Here is a 17,607-nt window from a genome sequence, read left to right on the forward strand (position 1 = left end):
TATTAGAGATTACTCCTCGGGGACAGCCCGACCCCCGAGCCTCGATAGGGCACATGTTTCCATTATGATTATAATAAAATCATTCTTTATTAATTCTTTATTGCTTCTTTTCTTGCTTGCAATAAAATTCTAGACCGCATTATTTAACCCTGTTTGAATGAACATAAGTGAGGTTAAAATCGTCTTAATAATCAATAAACCCACATCATTTTGTGTGGAAGTGTGCACGACAACTTGGAGCACCTTTCCTTGGCCTCAATAAGTGCCGTCATGGATAAAAAGAAATCCATTCAGGACAAAAATCCTAAAAATAAAAGAAGCTCGGCAGGAAACCCAAAAAAGGGGGACTGCGCAAAAATAAGAGCAAAAGACCCGCTAGGAATCCCACAAAAGGGTGACCTGGGCAAAAATTAGGGTTACAAAATAATGAACAAAAACAAAAGCCCGCTAAAACTCCACAAATGGGTGTTTTAGGCAAAAGTTAGGGCAATCGAAAAACAGAATAAATCCATGATGGTACCACCAACTGAATTCAACGAAGGGGCTCAAGAAAAGCTATCCAAGTTATCAAATCACAAATGTTAATAACCAAGACGTGCTTAACTTCATAAGTGTTTAATCAAACAAGCCTAAACACTTAAGCCTACCATTGGCCAAGCCATTCTTACAAAATCCATTTTTCAAAAAATAAATAATCCCTTCTAAAACACAAACTTTTGAAAATATATCCTTTCCTTCTTTTCTCTCTTGTCCCAAACGATTTTTGAATAATCTAGTGGAAACATGGAGATATAGTAGTCAATAGGAGGGTTGACACATCTTCTAAAGGAAAGGAAAATCATTTGGTTGATGACACCAAATCTCAATATAACATGCATCATTCCTCGGTTACAGAAATCGGCAGCACACAGCCCGTCTAGAGGAATGGCAAAAATCCAAACAGAGAAACGCATCGGTTAATTCTTTTGAAAAGTGAATCAAATAGAATTAGGTGCATCATACTGCATACATGCATACAGATGATAGGTGTAATGGAAGATCACTTATTCTCTGTTTATTGAAAAAAACAAAAAAAATATATAAACTTCAGAAAAACAATACGCCCGTATCATGTTCAGTATGCCCGTACCAAAATTAGGGTTATGAACAAATTTTCAATTCAATACGGGCATACTGAAATGAATAACGGCCGTATTGGCAATAACAGAAATCCTCCCTCACATCAATGACAAAATTCCTCCAAGAAGAAGAGGATAGGGGGAGCCATTCATTTTTTCCAAAAATAAAATAATTAAACTTGCATTTTGTGCATCGCGCACATTAATTGCACATTCAAAGACCTCATCATGAGGCAATTGCATAAAATAGAAAAAATAGAAAATTGCTTGTGTATGACAGCAGTCAACAAAAGCCGAAAACGAAAAAAGGCAAGGATACAAACAATACTCCTCAGTTTGTACAGAATGATTGAGCCTGGAGAGGCTTGCTGAAAAAATACTTCCTCAGAATAATTAAGCCTGGAGAGGCTTGCAGAAACAATACTCTCTCACCATATAGAATAACTGAGCCTGGAGAGGCTCGCCGAAATAATACTCTCAGAATAACTGAGCCTGGAGAGGCTTGCCGAAATAATACTCTCTCAGAATAACTGAGCCTGGAGAGGCTTGCCGAAACAATACTCCCACAGAATAACTGAGCCTGGAGAGGCTTGCCGAAATAATACTCCCACAGAATAATTGAGCCTGGAGAGGCTTGCTGAAAAAATACTCCCACAAAATAATTAAGCCTGGAGAGGCTTGCCGAAATAATACTCTCCAAAAGACGTCTCAGCTCGCATTCTCGGGCTGAACAAAAAACAATACTCATGCAGAATAACTGAGCCTGGAGAGGCTTGCCGAAACAATACTCCCACAGAATAATTGAGCCTGGAGAGGCTCGCCGAAATAATACTCTCTCAGAATAATTGAGCCTGGAGAGGCTCGCCGAAATAATACTCCCCAGAGATATTTCAGCTTCCACTCACGGGCCAAATTCCCCAGTGAAAGCTATCAAAGCGAGATCAGCAAAATTCCCCAACGGAAGCATGATCCAAACAAAATATCCAAGTCAAAGGACTTAGACTTCCTCAGTGGAAGATAGCTTTCCAACTCAAACGAAGAGTGAAGCTAAGCCTGAAGAGGCTTTCTAAATAATACTCTGGGATACATAAGATACCCAAATCCCCAGTCGCCTACTCAAGAGGCATTCCTACAAAAAGAAAAAAAAAATCAAAAGATCAATAATCATTCCCCAAGTGGAATCCGGCTCTTGGCCAAACATCAAGCGTCAAGATGATCTGCCTAACAGAAGAGGCTAATCACAATCAATGACAAAATCCCTCAGTGGATAATAGCCTACACAGAGGCTACAAAATCAGAAAATCAAAGAGAGACACCCGAATAAGGATAACCGGGATACTCCACCAACGTCAAAGGACGTCAGCCAAACATAAGGCATCGCTCAATTCAAGAAGAGCATCTGTGTCTACACCCCAAGGAGTCAGAAATTCCCCATGGGTACCAACTATGCAAATGCAAGTTGGGGCACAAGAACCTATGAATGACTGCACATCCCCTAGACGGATCCCTGTGTTATCCAGCCCTCAGTGGCACAAAATCAGAAAAAACCATCGAAGCAGCATAGTGGACTGTGGAGAAAAAAATCATCTCAGATCCCTGGAAAGGGTAAACTCGCATTGCCGAAGTGATCAGAAGACACAGACGCAGACCTTGGAGAGGGCAAACTCAGTTGCCTAGGTCGTCAGAGACCAAACAAAGTCTGGAGAGACGGTACTCAAACAAAGTCTGGAGAGACGGTACTCAAACAAAGTCTGGAGAGACGGTACTCAAACAAAGTCTGGAGAGACGGTACTCAAACAAAGTCTGGAGAGACGGTACTCAAACAAGGTCTGGAGAGACGGTACTCAAACAAAGTCTGGAGAGACGGTACTCAAACAAGGTCTGGAGAGACGGTACTCAAACAAGGTCTGGAGAGACGGTACTCAAACAAAGTCTGGAGAGACGGTACTCAAACAAGGTCTGGAGAGACGGTACTAAAACAAAGTCTGGAGAGACGATACTCAAACAAGGTCTGGAGAGACGGTACTCAAACAAAGTCTGGAGAGACGGTACTCAAACAAAGTCTGGAGAGACGGTACTCAAACAAAGTCTGGAGAGACGGTACTCAAACAAAGTCTGGAGAGACGGTACTCAAACAAAGTCTGGAGAGACGGTACTCAAACAAGGTCTGGAGAGACGGTACTCAAACAAGGTCTGGAGAGACGGTACTCAAACAAAGTCTGGAGAGACGGTACTCAAACAAAGTCTGGAGAGACGGTACTCAAACAAGGTCTGGAGAGACGGTACTCAAACAAGGTCTGGAGAGACGGTACTCAAACAAGGTCTGGAGAGAGGGTACTCAAACAAGGTCTGGAGAGACGGTACTCAAACAAGGTCTGGAGAGACGGTACTCAAACAAGGTCTGGAGAGACGGTACTCAAACAAAGTCTGGAGAGACGGTACTCAAACAAAGTCTGGAGAGACGGTACTCAAACAAGGTCTGGAGAGAATGTACTCAAACAAGGTCTGGAGAGACGGTACTCAAACAAGGTCTGGAGAGACGGTACTCAAACAAGGTCTGGAGAGACGGTACTCAAAGAAAGTCTGGAGAGACGGTACTCAATCAAAGTCTGGAGAGACGGTACTCAAAGTCTGGAGAGACGATACTCAAAGTCTGGAGAGACAGTACTCAAGGTCTGGAGAGACAGTACTCAACCATCAGCGTCGTCAGAGGCACGTTGGTGTTCAACTTCCGGCTCGGGCGTCGAGTGAAGTTGACCCTAGAGAGGGTAAACTTAGCTACCGAGGTTGTCAGAAGCGCCGAGGTATGCAACAACCTGGAGAGGCTACTCAACAATTTTCCACCGGAAGAAGCTACAAGTCAGAAGGTTGGCACATCACCCGGACAATTGGGTCAACTCCTTTACTTGTCAACCGGTACACCAAAAGGCCATCCGACTAAGTAAAGGGGGGGCAGCTGTAGACCCCTAAAATTGTCCGGGTCGGAAATAAAGATTGAAGACTCTCGAAGACTAAAGGAAAGTCAGCCGGAAGGACTCCTGGAAGACCCTGGAAGACCCTAGGATGATTATCTGTAGGTTTAGAGGTCTTAGAGTAGCAAAAAAAATAAGAAAGTGGAGGGAATGAAGCCCAATACGGCCTCCCAAGAGTTCAGTACGGCCGTATTGAACATTTTAAACTACAATACGGCCGCACTAAACTCAATACGGCCGTATTGAAGTTCAATACGGCTGCATTGAACTCAATACGGCTGCACTGAACTTCAATACGGCCGTATTGTAGTTCAAAACTTCAATACCGACCGTATTGACCCCCAGAAACCGTATTGAGCCTCTTCCCTATAAATATGACGTCAATGAGACGTCATTTGACACTTTGACACACAGTTTTAACCCTCTTCTTGAGTATTCTGGGTTTTTTTGAGCAGTGCTCTGCCTAGAAATCACTCGGAGAGTTGATCCGACGAAGTTCTTGAGTCACGAGCCATTTGCTTGAGTCTCGAACCTAGTCAAAGGGAAATCCTCCGGATTTCCATAGTTAAAATTTTATAGGAGGGAGCGAGCGGTCTTGTAGAGGGAGGGAACGCCAAAACGCTTCCCAATTTCTGTCAAGATATATAAGAAAGCACGCTTCAAAGGTTTATATCTTTAAAGTCCCTTCTTTTACCGCTTTCTGTGTGTACATATTTAAACTGTCATCATGTAGATAGTTAATTTATAATTGCTTAGAATAAATAGGGGTAATTTAGTAATTTTGCACTATTATTTTTAAATAATCTGTCATAGGGAACCCGAAAGGGGCGCTGTGGGGTGCTAACACCTTCCCCACACGTAACCGACTCCCTTACCCGACTCTGGTTGTCATGGCCGAAGTCGATTTTTGAATCGATTGCTTTAAACTTCTTTTTCCAATGTTTTGAGTAAAACATTGGTGGCGACTCCATGAACCCTTCCTTTTTATGAAAACTGCTAATCCATGGAGGGTCCCGCTTGGGATTAACATGGATTGGTGAGCCTTTTAATAAAATTGCTCGTTTGACAAGGTCTCAGTTTGAGAATAAGTCATTCTAGCAATCCATATTTTTAAACAAATAAAAGAGTCCAACCATCCTTCGCGAATGCCGAAAGCCCGTTTCGGGCCGGTGGCGACACTAGTCAAATGAAGTGGTTGGAAAGACATGAAAATAGTAGATATTCAAGGAAGATCATAACTTTCTGTTCAAAGAGATTTAAAAAGTTTATGGAAGAGATTTGGTGAGAAGAGGAAATTAGATGAGTTAGTCTTATAAGCACGAGAAAGTAATAATAAAAAAAAGGATGGGTACAATAAGTCATGATGGGTAACGAGTTGGCATGAAGATAGGATGTAGAGCTGTGTGCTTCTTTAATTTTAGGTAATGCCTTTAGGATTTAGAGGCGTGTTTCTTTTGAAATTAATTCCATTTGACCTTGTATTCATGGTCACCAAATTTTAGTTTTTGGAGTTTAGTAGTTGGGAGTGGAAATAGTCATTCTAGTGATTTGGCAATAGACATTCTAGGTGGTGTGGAAATAGACAAAAGTGATAGTAGGCTTTTTTTTTATCTCTTGGCCAAAGGAATTGATTTGACATGATTCAACCTTCATTTGGTTAGCCAAAGTAAACCAATTCCTTAGATTTTGGTTAGGTCAAGAAAAGCGTAGGCCACCATTGGCTGCCCATCTTGACTATTCTTCACCTTGGACTACTTTTTCAACTACCTAGAGACAAGAGGACACTTGACACTTGCTCATTGGCTCTTTTAAATCTAGTTGTCTCCTATATGTCTTAAACATGTCCACATGGCTTGTTTATGATTGGTAGAACTAGATCCAAGTGTGTCATCCTTGTCTCCTAGATATTTAGCTTCCTCTCCAAGATACCCAGCTTTATATATAGGAGTTTTAACATTTTGGGAATTATGCATCGTTTAGACTCTCAAAGCTTGTTTCTCTCCTTGAAATTCTTTCTTTTTTCTTATCCTCTCTTGAGTATGGTGAGAAATTGAAAAGACTTATCATTTTTCAATGTGTGGCACCATCAAGGAGACGTTTTTCATCATGTGTGGTGAAAATGACTTCTAGCATCCATGAAAGCCATTGAAGAAGCTTGAAGGAGTCTAAAAAGTTAAGATCCACTCATAGAAACTTGAAGGAGAAACTATATCAATCTAGTCTCTCTACATGTTTCCATCACATTAGGTATATGATAAGTCCAAAAATATTTTGGATATCATAGTTAAGGGCCTATGTCACAGTGATATTGAACATTGTCATTGAAAGGTTGTGGTCAACTTCAAAGTTAACCATCCCAACACATTCTATAGCAATGTAATGGTACTCAACATAGAAAGAACTTTTTATGATAGGTGAAATAACACTCAAGATAATACTTTTTGTCATATTTACATCTTTTCCTCTGTGTGACTATGTTGTGTACATTACACTCGATATAAAATCTACATCATTAAAGGCTCTTTTTGCACTAGTGATTCATATTATTTTTTAGTATAATTTATGTTATTATTTTATTAGTGTAAATAAATTACACTAAACAAATATGTAATTTAAATTCATTTATGATAATTTTATCTAGCAATTTTGAGACAAAATCATGTTTTTTTTTAAATTTTCAAAACATTTTATTTTATATTGCATCTTAAAATAGTTTTTTGACATGATTTGACTACATGAATTCCAAGTCGCAATTAAATAATGATAAAGAAAATTTTAAAATTTATAATAACTAAAATTATTAATTTTTTAAATTCTTCTGAATTTAAGCATATTCATTTGGAAGAAACATAAATTTAAATATACAATTTTTTTCATAACCGTGAAAAGTTATATATTTATAAAAAATATATAAATGGAACTTAGTTTTAATAGATTTGAATCTTGAGGAAACTAATTGAAATATGTTAGAAAATTATAATAAATCTATAAGTTACATTTATGAGTATATATAAGTTCTTACATTTGTCTCCTAATTAGTTATACAAATTATTCGATATTATAAGAATAACCTCAACAACTCGTGAGATATCATTAGCATATGTCGGTAGCAAGGAGGTATCATTATAAGGAGTATCAGATGGTGACTCTCCATCAATACATAGATCAATGTGGGTTTGGATTCCAGAGGCAGCCACATTTAGGTTTTGATAATCTCCTGAGTTCAATATCATTTGAGTGAAATGAACTTTGCTAAGGGCACCCTTATGAATTTGATTCAAACATAATGTGTAATGGTTTCTTGCCTCAAGGTCATTAACATTTCGTCGAATCAACCTCTTGATTAGTTTGGTTGTGGTGGTGATATTGCCAAGTAATACATCAAGGGCATATTTGGCAAGGTCAGCAAAGTCTGCACTAGCTGCTCCACCAGGCTTTGAATTAAGAAGGTTTAAACAAAATGTAGGATTTTCAGCTTGCTTGCAAATGGAATCTAGTTCCACACCTTGGGTTGCATTGGAGGATGCAACAAATAAAATGAACATCAACACTAATAAGAAGTTATTAGTCATTGTTAACTTTGTCTTATTTCCTTTTTCTCCTTCTTTGAACTTTTTGTTTAGTCCTTTTGCCTAGTTGATTCTATAGTTTTCAATTGAAAACAATGGTATATATAGGTTCAATTCATAGGATTTAATGCAAAGAGGTTGTTCAGTTGTAGCAACTTCAAAAAATAACACTATACAACTAATACTACACCTAGATTTCTTAGTTTTCTTACTAAAGTATTATAATAGGCATGATAATTTTGGAGAATGTTTAGCATACTAAAGAAAGGAAATAGTTAGTTATTTAATTTTTTGATGTGAAAATCACCTTTTTTTTTCCTTCTTTAGGTCCAACCATCTTGATAACTCCACTCCACAAACACCACAAACAAGTAAACAAAAAAAAAAATACATAACCTACAAAATCACTTTGTGTGGATTTCTAAGAAAACAACCTCTTGATACCCTACAATTCATAACTATCACACTTTTCATTCTTGGGCATTTAAGCTACCATTTAGCCTCATTGGCCTTAATGGTCTTACTTCTTAAATGCATGACTGTCAGGGGAAATCATGGTTACAGGTACAAAGTACCACGCTTCCTAGCCCCTAACAAAAATGATTTAGCTTTAAAACCAGTAAGGACAGGTATGTGATGTCCCCATGCTAATAAAGCGCACAAAAATCGAGTAGACAACACTCATCATTCCCCCAAGTTCTCATAACCAATTTGAACTCTATCCCCTATCTAGCACTGGCCAATATCCATCTCCTAAATGCAAAGCACTCATCACATGTATGAAATATAGTCAACTCGATTACATAGTAAAACATGGAAACCATAAACATCTTCACTGGTAGTGAAATCATTCTCTCATCTCTATGTAGGCTACCAATTCTTTATTCTTTCATTTATCCATTTTTCTCTTTTCGCCTCATTGTGTGCCTAATCCTTGTCTCATTATGGTTAAAATAGAGGATGAATTATAGGTTTCTCAAAAAGTGTTTTAATAATAACAAAATGTATTTTTAAACAAAAGAAAAATAACACTCTAATGGAAAAATGTTTAAAGTAAGTATATAACTCGGATTTTATAAGCTAAGATAATCTATTTTATATATGAAGTGTATTGTCTTACAAATCACAAAATTAAATTTATTATTTTAAAAAATACTATTATAACATGTATTATCTATCTTTATAACTTATATAATAGTAGAAGTATCTATGAAGTGTCTCTGATCATTATTCTTTAAACACAAATGTTTTCAAATAAAAGAGACAAACTCTATGTCTTGAAACTAGCATGGTCATGAAAATCACCATTCCACTGACACAACAAAATAAACTTCAGAAAGAACAATAAATTTCTTTTAAAAAAGTGATAGGCAACTTCATATTTTAGATGAAAAGTGACAATTTGGTCAATAACATTAAATGCAATAATAATTGCACTAACCTACACTTTTATGATAAAGTAAGAAAAATGATACTTCAAATTGAACAATTTATGAATTTCTCTCAATAGTTATCTTCCAAGACTTCCTTTAAATAACAACATTAGTTGATTTATTATGTTAGAGGTAGTTTTATTAATTTATACACTCTACTTTGTACTAAGTACGAAGTTTTTGTTGGTGCCATAAAAAAGGCAAACATTAAATGCATTTAACCAAATAATCATTTCTTATTTGATATAAGGCTACTAATCAAATTTTTGTACTTAGAGGAAATGAACAACTATGTGTGCCAATCCTAAATACATCTTGTGTTGACCACGCTCCTCTTAGGAAATAGGTTTGTCCTTTTCTATTGAAAGTTGCACAAATACTAAAGAAGCTTTAGTTTGTTCATTTTGTTAAAGAATACAATAAAAACAAATGATCGAACTTATAATAACAATAAACAATACATTTATGGCATTCATCTTAAGGTACATGATGTGCCTCATTTGTTCTTTTTTTTTTCTTTCAAATCATAATATATTTCAAGCACGAAAAATCAAAGCTAAAAAATGATTTTCATTAAACAACATACCAAACAGAGTTGAATAAAGGAAATACATGAAGAAAATAAAACTTTAAACTAAAATTTTAAGCTTTTGCACTCCCCCTTTTGTCACTAGCAAAAGTTAGGCCAATAGTAAGACGAGGCCAGAGTAGGCATTGTGGAAGAAGACGCGCTAGAAAGGTGAAAACAATAATGATTTATCAACAAACTCATTAGACTGAGTTACCCGAAAATAGAAGTTGTCATCATAAAAATGACTATAGGATGTATGCATATGAAGGCTAAAATTCTTGGTCAACCTAGTCAAATGAAGTGGTTGGAAAGACATGAAAATAGTAGATATTCAAGGAAGATCATAAATTTCTGTTCAAAGAGATTTAAAAAGTTTATGGAAGAGATTTGGTGAGAAGAGGAAATTAGATGAGTTAGTCTTATAAGCACGAGAAAGTAATAATAAAAAAAAGGATGGGTACAATAAGTCATGATGGGTAACGAGTTGGCATGAAGATAGGATGTAGAGCTGTGTGCTTCTTTAATTTTAGGTAATGCCTTTAGGATTTAGAGGCGTGTTTCTTTTGAAATTAATTCCATTTGACCTTGTATTCATGGTCACCAAATTTTAGTTTTTGGAGTTTAGTAGTTGGGAGTGGAAATAGTCATTCTAGTGATTTGGCAATAGACATTCTAGGTGGTGTGGAAATAGACAAAAGTGATAGTAGGCTTTTTTTTATCTCTTGGCCAAAGGAATTGATTTGACATGATTCAACCTTCATTTGGTTAGCCAAAGTAAACCAATTCCTTAGATTTTGGTTAGGTCAAGAAAAGCGTAGGCCACCATTGGCTGCCCATCTTGACTATTCTTCACCTTGGACTACTTTTTCAACTACCTAGAGACAAGAGGACACTTGACACTTGCTCATTGGCTCTTTTAAATCTAGTTGTCTCCTATATGTCTTAAACATGTCCACATGGCTTGTTTATGATTGGTAGAACTAGATCCAAGTGTCTCATCCTTGTCTCCTAGATATTTAGCTTCCTCTCCAAGATACCCAGCTTTATATATAGGAGTTTTAACATTTTGGGAATTATGCATGATTTAGACTCTCAAAGCTTGTTTCTCTCATTGAAATTCTTTCTTTTTTCTTATCCTCTCTTGAGTATGGTGAGAAATTGAAAAGACTTATCATTTTTCAATGTGTGGCACCATCAAGGAGACGTTTTTCATCATGTGTGGTGAAAATGACTTCTAGCATCCATGCAAGCCATTGAAGAAGCTTGAAGGAGTCTAAAAAGTTAAGATCCACTCATAGAAACTTGAAGGAGAAACTATATCAATCTAGTCTCTCTACATGTTTCCATCACATTAGGTATATGATAAGTCCAAAAATATTTTGGATATCATAGTTAAGGGCCTATGTCACAGTGATATTGAACATTGTCATTGAAAGGTTGTGGTCAACTTCAAAGTTAACCATCCCAACACATTCTATAGCAATGTAATGGTACTCAACATAGAAAGAACTTTTTATGATAGGTGAAATAACACTCAAGATAATACTTTTTGTCATATTTACATCTTTTCCTCTGTGTGACTATGTTGTGTACATTACACTCGATATAAAATCTACATCATTAAAGGCTCTTTTTGCACTAGTGATTCATATTATTTTTTAGTATAATTTATGTTATTATTTTATTAGTGTAAATAAATTACACTAAACAAATATGTAATTTAAATTCATTTATGATAATTTTATCTAGCAATTTTGAGACAAAATCATGTTTTTTTTTTAAATTTTCAAAACATTTTATTTTATATTGCATCTTAAAATAGTTTTTTGACATGATTTGACTACATGAATTCCAAGTCGCAATTAAATAATGATAAAGAAAATTTTAAAATTTATAATAACTAAAATTATTAATTTTTTAAATTCTTCTGAATTTAAGCATATTCATTTGGAAGAAACATAAATTTAAATATACAATTTTTTTCATAACCGTGAAAAGTTATATATTTATAAAAAATATATAAATGGAACTTAGTTTTAATAGATTTGAATCTTGAGGAAACTAATTGAAATATGTTAGAAAATTATAATAAATCTATAAGTTACATTTATGAGTATATATAAGTTCTTACATTTGTCTCCTAATTAGTTATACAAATTATTCGATATTATAAGAATAACCTCAACAACTCGTGAGATATCATTAGCATATGTCGGTAGCAAGGAGGTATCATTATAAGGAGTATCAGATGGTGACTCTCCATCAATACATAGATCAATGTGGGTTTGGATTCCAGAGGCAGCCACATTTAGGTTTTGATAATCTCCTGAGTTCAATATCATTTGAGTGAAATGAACTTTGCTAAGGGCACCCTTATGAATTTGATTCAAACATAATGTGTAATGGTTTCTTGCCTCAAGGTCATTAACATTTCGTCGAATCAACCTCTTGATTAGTTTGGTTGTGGTGGTGATATTGCCAAGTAATACATCAAGGGCATATTTGGCAAGGTCAGCAAAGTCTGCACTAGCTGCTCCACCAGGCTTTGAATTAAGAAGGTTTAAACAAAATGTAGGATTTTCAGCTTGCTTGCAAATGGAATCTAGTTCCACACCTTGGGTTGCATTGGAGGATGCAACAAATAAAATGAACATCAACACTAATAAGAAGTTATTAGTCATTGTTAACTTTGTCTTATTTCCTTTTTCTCCTTCTTTGAACTTTTTGTTTAGTCCTTTTGCCTAGTTGATTCTATAGTTTTCAATTGAAAACAATGGTATATATAGGTTCAATTCATAGGATTTAATGCAAAGAGGTTGTTCAGTTGTAGCAACTTCTAAAAATAACACTATACAACTAATACTACACCTAGATTTCTTAGTTTTCTTACTAAAGTATTATAATAGGCATGATAATTTTGGAGAATGTTTAGCATACTAAAGAAAGGAAATAGTTAGTTATTTAATTTTTTGATGTGAAAAACACCTTTTTTTTCCTTCTTTAGGTTCAACCATCTTGATAACTCCACTCCACAAACACCACAAACAAGTAAACAAAAAAAAAAAAATACATAACCTACAAAATCACTTTGTGTGGATTTATAAGAAAACAACCTCTTGATACCCTACAATTCATAACTATCACACTTTTCATTCTTGGGCATTTAAGCTACCATTTAGCCTCATTGGCCTTAATGGTCTTACTTCTTAAATGCATGACTGTCAGGGGAAATCATGGTTACAGGTACAAAGTACCACGCTTCCTAGCCCCTAACAAAAATGATTTAGCTTTAAAACCAGTAAGGACAGGTATGTGATGTCCCCATGCTAATAAAGCGCACAAAAGTCGAGTAGACAACAGTCATCATTCCCCCAAGTTCTCATAACCAATTTGAACTCTATCCCCTATCTAGCACTGGCCAATATCCATCTCCTAAATGCAAAGCACTCATCACATGTATGAAATATAGTCAACTCGATTACATAGTAAAACATGGAAACCATAAACATCTTCACTGGTAGTGAAATCATTCTCTCATCTCTATGTAGGCTACCAATTCTTTATTCTTTCATTTATCCATTTTTCTCTTTTCGCCTCATTGTGTGCCTAATCCTTGTCTCATTATGGTTAAAATAGAGGATGAATTATAGGTTTCTCAAAAAGTGTTTTAATAATAACAAAATGTATTTTTAAACAAAAGAAAAATAACACTCTAATGGAAAAATGTTTAAAGTAAGTATATAACTCGGATTTTATAAGCTAAGATAATCTATTTTATATACGAAGTGTATTGTCTTACAAATCACAAAATTAAATTTATTATTTTAATAAATACTATTATAACATGTATTATCTATCTTTATAACTTATATAATAGTAGAAGTATCTATGAAGTGTCACTGATCATTATTCTTTAAACACAAATGTTTTCAAATAAAAGAGACAAACTCTATGTCTTGAAACTAGCATGGTCATGAAAATCACCATTCCACTGACACAACAAAATAAACTTCAGAAAGAACAATAAATTTCTTTTAAAAAAGTGATAGGCAACTTCATATTTTAGATGAAAAGTGACAATTTGGTCAATAACATTAAATGCAATAATAATTGCACTAACCTACACTTTTATGATAAAGTAAGAAAAATGATACTTCAAATTGAACAATTTATGAATTTCTCTCAATAGTTATCTTCCAAGACTTCCTTTAAATAACAACATTAGTTGATTTATTATGTTAGAGGTAGTTTTATTAATTTATACACTCTACTTTGTACTAAGTACGAAGTTTTTGTTGGTGCCATAAAAAAGGCAAACATTAAATGCATTTAACCAAATAATCATTTCTTATTTGATATAAGGCTACTAATCAAATTTTTGTACTTAGAGGAAATGAACAACTATGTGTGCCAATCCTAAATACATCTTGTGTTGACCACGCTCCTCTTAGGAAATAGGTTTGTCCTTTTCTATTGAAAGTTGCACAAATACTAAAGAAGCTTTAGTTTGTTCATTTTGTTAAAGAATACAATAAAAACAAATGATCGAACTTATAATAACAATAAACAATACATTTATGGCATTCATCTTAAGGTACATGATGTGCCTCATTTGTTCTTTTTTTTTTTCTTTCAAATCATAATATATTTCAAGCACGAAACATCAAAGCTAAAAAATGATTTTCATTAAACAACATACCAAACAGAGTTGAATAAAGGAAATACATGAAGAAAATAAAACTTTAAACTAAAATTTTAAGCTTTTGCACTCCCCCTTTTGTCACTAGCAAAAGTTAGGCCAATAGTAAGACGAGGCCAGAGTAGGCATTGTGGAAGAAGACGCGCTAGAAAGGTGAAAACAATAATGATTTATCAACAAACTCATTAGACTGAGTTACCCGAAAATAGAAGTTGTCATCATAAAAATGACTATAGGATGTATGCATATGAAGGCTAAAATTCTTGGTCAACCTAGTCAAATGAAGTGGTTGGAAAGACATGAAAATAGTAGATATTCAAGGAAGATCATAACTTTCTGTTCAAAGAGATTTAAAAAGTTTATGGAAGAGATTTGGTGAGAAGAGGAAATTAGATGAGTTAGTCTTATAAGCACGAGAAAGTAATAATAAAAAAAAGGATGGGTACAATAAGTCATGATGGGTAACGAGTTGGCATGAAGATAGGATGTAGAGCTGTGTGCTTCTTTAATTTTAGGTAATGCCTTTAGGATTTAGAGGCGTGTTTCTTTTGAAATTAATTCCATTTGACCTTGTATTCATGGTCACCAAATTTTAGTTTTTGGAGTTTAGTAGTTGGGAGTGGAAATAGTCATTCTAGTGATTTGGCAATAGACATTCTAGGTGGTGTGGAAATAGACAAAAGTGATAGTAGGCTTTTTTTTTATCTCTTGGCCAAAGGAATTGATTTGACATGATTCAACCTTCATTTGGTTAGCCAAAGTAAACCAATTCCTTAGATTTTGGTTAGGTCAAGAAAAGCGTAGGCCACCATTGGCTGCCCATCTTGACTATTCTTCACCTTGGACTACTTTTTCAACTACCTAGAGACAAGAGGACACTTGACACTTGCTCATTGGCTCTTTTAAATCTAGTTGTCTCCTATATGTCTTAAACATGTCCACATGGCTTGTTTATGATTGGTAGAACTAGATCCAAGTGTCTCATCCTTGTCTCCTAGATATTTAGCTTCCTCTCCAAGATACCCAGCTTTATATATAGGAGTTTTAACATTTTGGGAATTATGCATCGTTTAGACTCTCAAAGCTTGTTTCTCTCCTTGAAATTCTTTCTTTTTTCTTATCCTCTCTTGAGTATGGTGAGAAATTGAAAAGACTTATCATTTTTCAATGTGTGGCACCATCAAGGAGACGTTTTTCATCATGTGTGGTGAAAATGACTTCTAGCATCCATGAAAGCCATTGAAGAAGCTTGAAGGAGTCTAAAAAGTTAAGATCCACTCATAGAAACTTGAAGGAGAAACTATATCAATCTAGTCTCTCTACATGTTTCCATCACATTAGGTATATGATAAGTCCAAAAATATTTTGGATATCATAGTTAAGGGCCTATGTCACAGTGATATTGAACATTGTCATTGAAAGGTTGTGGTCAACTTCAAAGTTAACCATCCCAACACATTCTATAGCAATGTAATGGTACTCAACATAGAAAGAACTTTTTATGATAGGTGAAATAACACTCAAGATAATACTTTTTGTCATATTTACATCTTTTCCTCTGTGTGACTATGTTGTGTACATTACACTCGATATAAAATCTACATCATTAAAGGCTCTTTTTGCACTAGTGATTCATATTATTTTTTAGTATAATTTATGTTATTATTTTATTAGTGTAAATAAATTACACTAAACAAATATGTAATTTAAATTCATTTATGATAATTTTATCTAGCAATTTTGAGACAAAATCATGTTTTTTTTTTAAATTTTCAAAACATTTTATTTTATATTGCATCTTAAAATAGTTTTTTGACATGATTTGACTACATGAATTCCAAGTCGCAATTAAATAATGATAAAGAAAATTTTAAAATTTATAATAACTAAAATTATTAATTTTTTAAATTCTTCTGAATTTAAGCATATTCATTTGGAAGAAACATAAATTTAAATATACAATTTTTTTCATAACCGTGAAAAGTTATATATTTATAAAAAATATATAAATGGAACTTAGTTTTAATAGATTTGAATCTTGAGGAAACTAATTGAAATATGTTAGAAAATTATAATAAATCTATAAGTTACATTTATGAGTATATATAAGTTCTTACATTTGTCTCCTAATTAGTTATACAAATTATTCGATATTATAAGAATAACCTCAACAACTCGTGAGATATCATTAGCATATGTCGGTAGCAAGGAGGTATCATTATAAGGAGTATCAGATGGTGACTCTCCATCAATACATAGATCAATGTGGGTTTGGATTCCAGAGGCAGCCACATTTAGGTTTTGATAATCTCCTGAGTTCAATATCATTTGAGTGAAATGAACTTTGCTAAGGGCACCCTTATGAATTTGATTCAAACATAATGTGTAATGGTTTCTTGCCTCAAGGTCATTAACATTTCGTCGAATCAACCTCTTGATTAGTTTGGTTGTGGTGGTGATATTGCCAAGTAATACATCAAGGGCATATTTGGCAAGGTCAGCAAAGTCTGCACTAGCTGCTCCACCAGGCTTTGAATTAAGAAGGTTTAAACAAAATGTAGGATTTTCAGCTTGCTTGCAAATGGAATCTAGTTCCACACCTTGGGTTGCATTGGAGGATGCAACAAATAAAATGAACATCAACACTAATAAGAAGTTATTAGTCATTGTTAACTTTGTCTTATTTCCTTTTTCTCCTTCTTTGAACTTTTTGTTTAGTCCTTTTGCCTAGTTGATTCTATAGTTTTCAATTGAAAACAATGGTATATATAGGTTCAATTCATAGGATTTAATGCAAAGAGGTTGTTCAGTTGTAGCAACTTCAAAAAATAACACTATACAACTAATACTACACCTAGATTTCTTAGTTTTCTTACTAAAGTATTATAATAGGCATGATAATTTTGGAGAATGTTTAGCATACTAAAGAAAGGAAATAGTTAGTTATTTAATTTTTTGATGTGAAAATCACCTTTTTTTTCCTTCTTTAGGTCCAACCATCTTGATAACTCCACTCCACAAACACCACAAACAAGTAAACAAAAAAAAAATACATAACCTACAAAATCACTTTGTGTGGATTTCTAAGAAAACAACCTCTTGATACCCTACAATTCATAACTATCACACTTTTCATTCTTGGGCATTTAAGCTACCATTTAGCCTCATTGGCCTTAATGGTCTTACTTCTTAAATGCATGACTGTCAGGGGAAATCATGGTTACAGGTACAAAGTACCACGCTTC

At 34.4% G+C, this 17,607-nt stretch overlaps 3 protein-coding genes across 3 annotated transcripts; all 3 read right to left on the reverse strand.

The window, feature by feature from the left end:
* Positions 1-7,125: 7,125 nt before the first annotated feature.
* Positions 7,126-7,662, reverse strand: LOC145956236 (pectinesterase inhibitor 1-like). The gene has a single exon (XM_083071801.1). It carries the CDS (start codon positions 7,660-7,662, stop codon positions 7,126-7,128), a length of 537 nt encoding a protein of 178 aa, XP_082927927.1.
* Positions 7,663-11,807: 4,145 nt separating this feature from the next.
* LOC145956238 (pectinesterase inhibitor 1-like) lies at positions 11,808-12,344 on the reverse strand. The gene has a single exon (XM_083071802.1). It carries the CDS (start codon positions 12,342-12,344, stop codon positions 11,808-11,810), a length of 537 nt encoding a protein of 178 aa, XP_082927928.1.
* A 4,148-nt stretch (positions 12,345-16,492) lies between these two features.
* LOC145956239 (pectinesterase inhibitor 1-like) lies at positions 16,493-17,029 on the reverse strand. Its single transcript, XM_083071803.1, has one exon. It carries the CDS (start codon positions 17,027-17,029, stop codon positions 16,493-16,495), a length of 537 nt encoding a protein of 178 aa, XP_082927929.1.
* Positions 17,030-17,607: the final 578 nt, after the last annotated feature.

The sequence above is a fragment of the Cajanus cajan genome, chromosome 3 (genome assembly GCF_000230855.2).
Source record: "Cajanus cajan strain Asha chromosome 3, NIPB_CcT2T_4, whole genome shotgun sequence".
Classification (NCBI taxonomy): domain Eukaryota; kingdom Viridiplantae; phylum Streptophyta; class Magnoliopsida; order Fabales; family Fabaceae; genus Cajanus; species Cajanus cajan.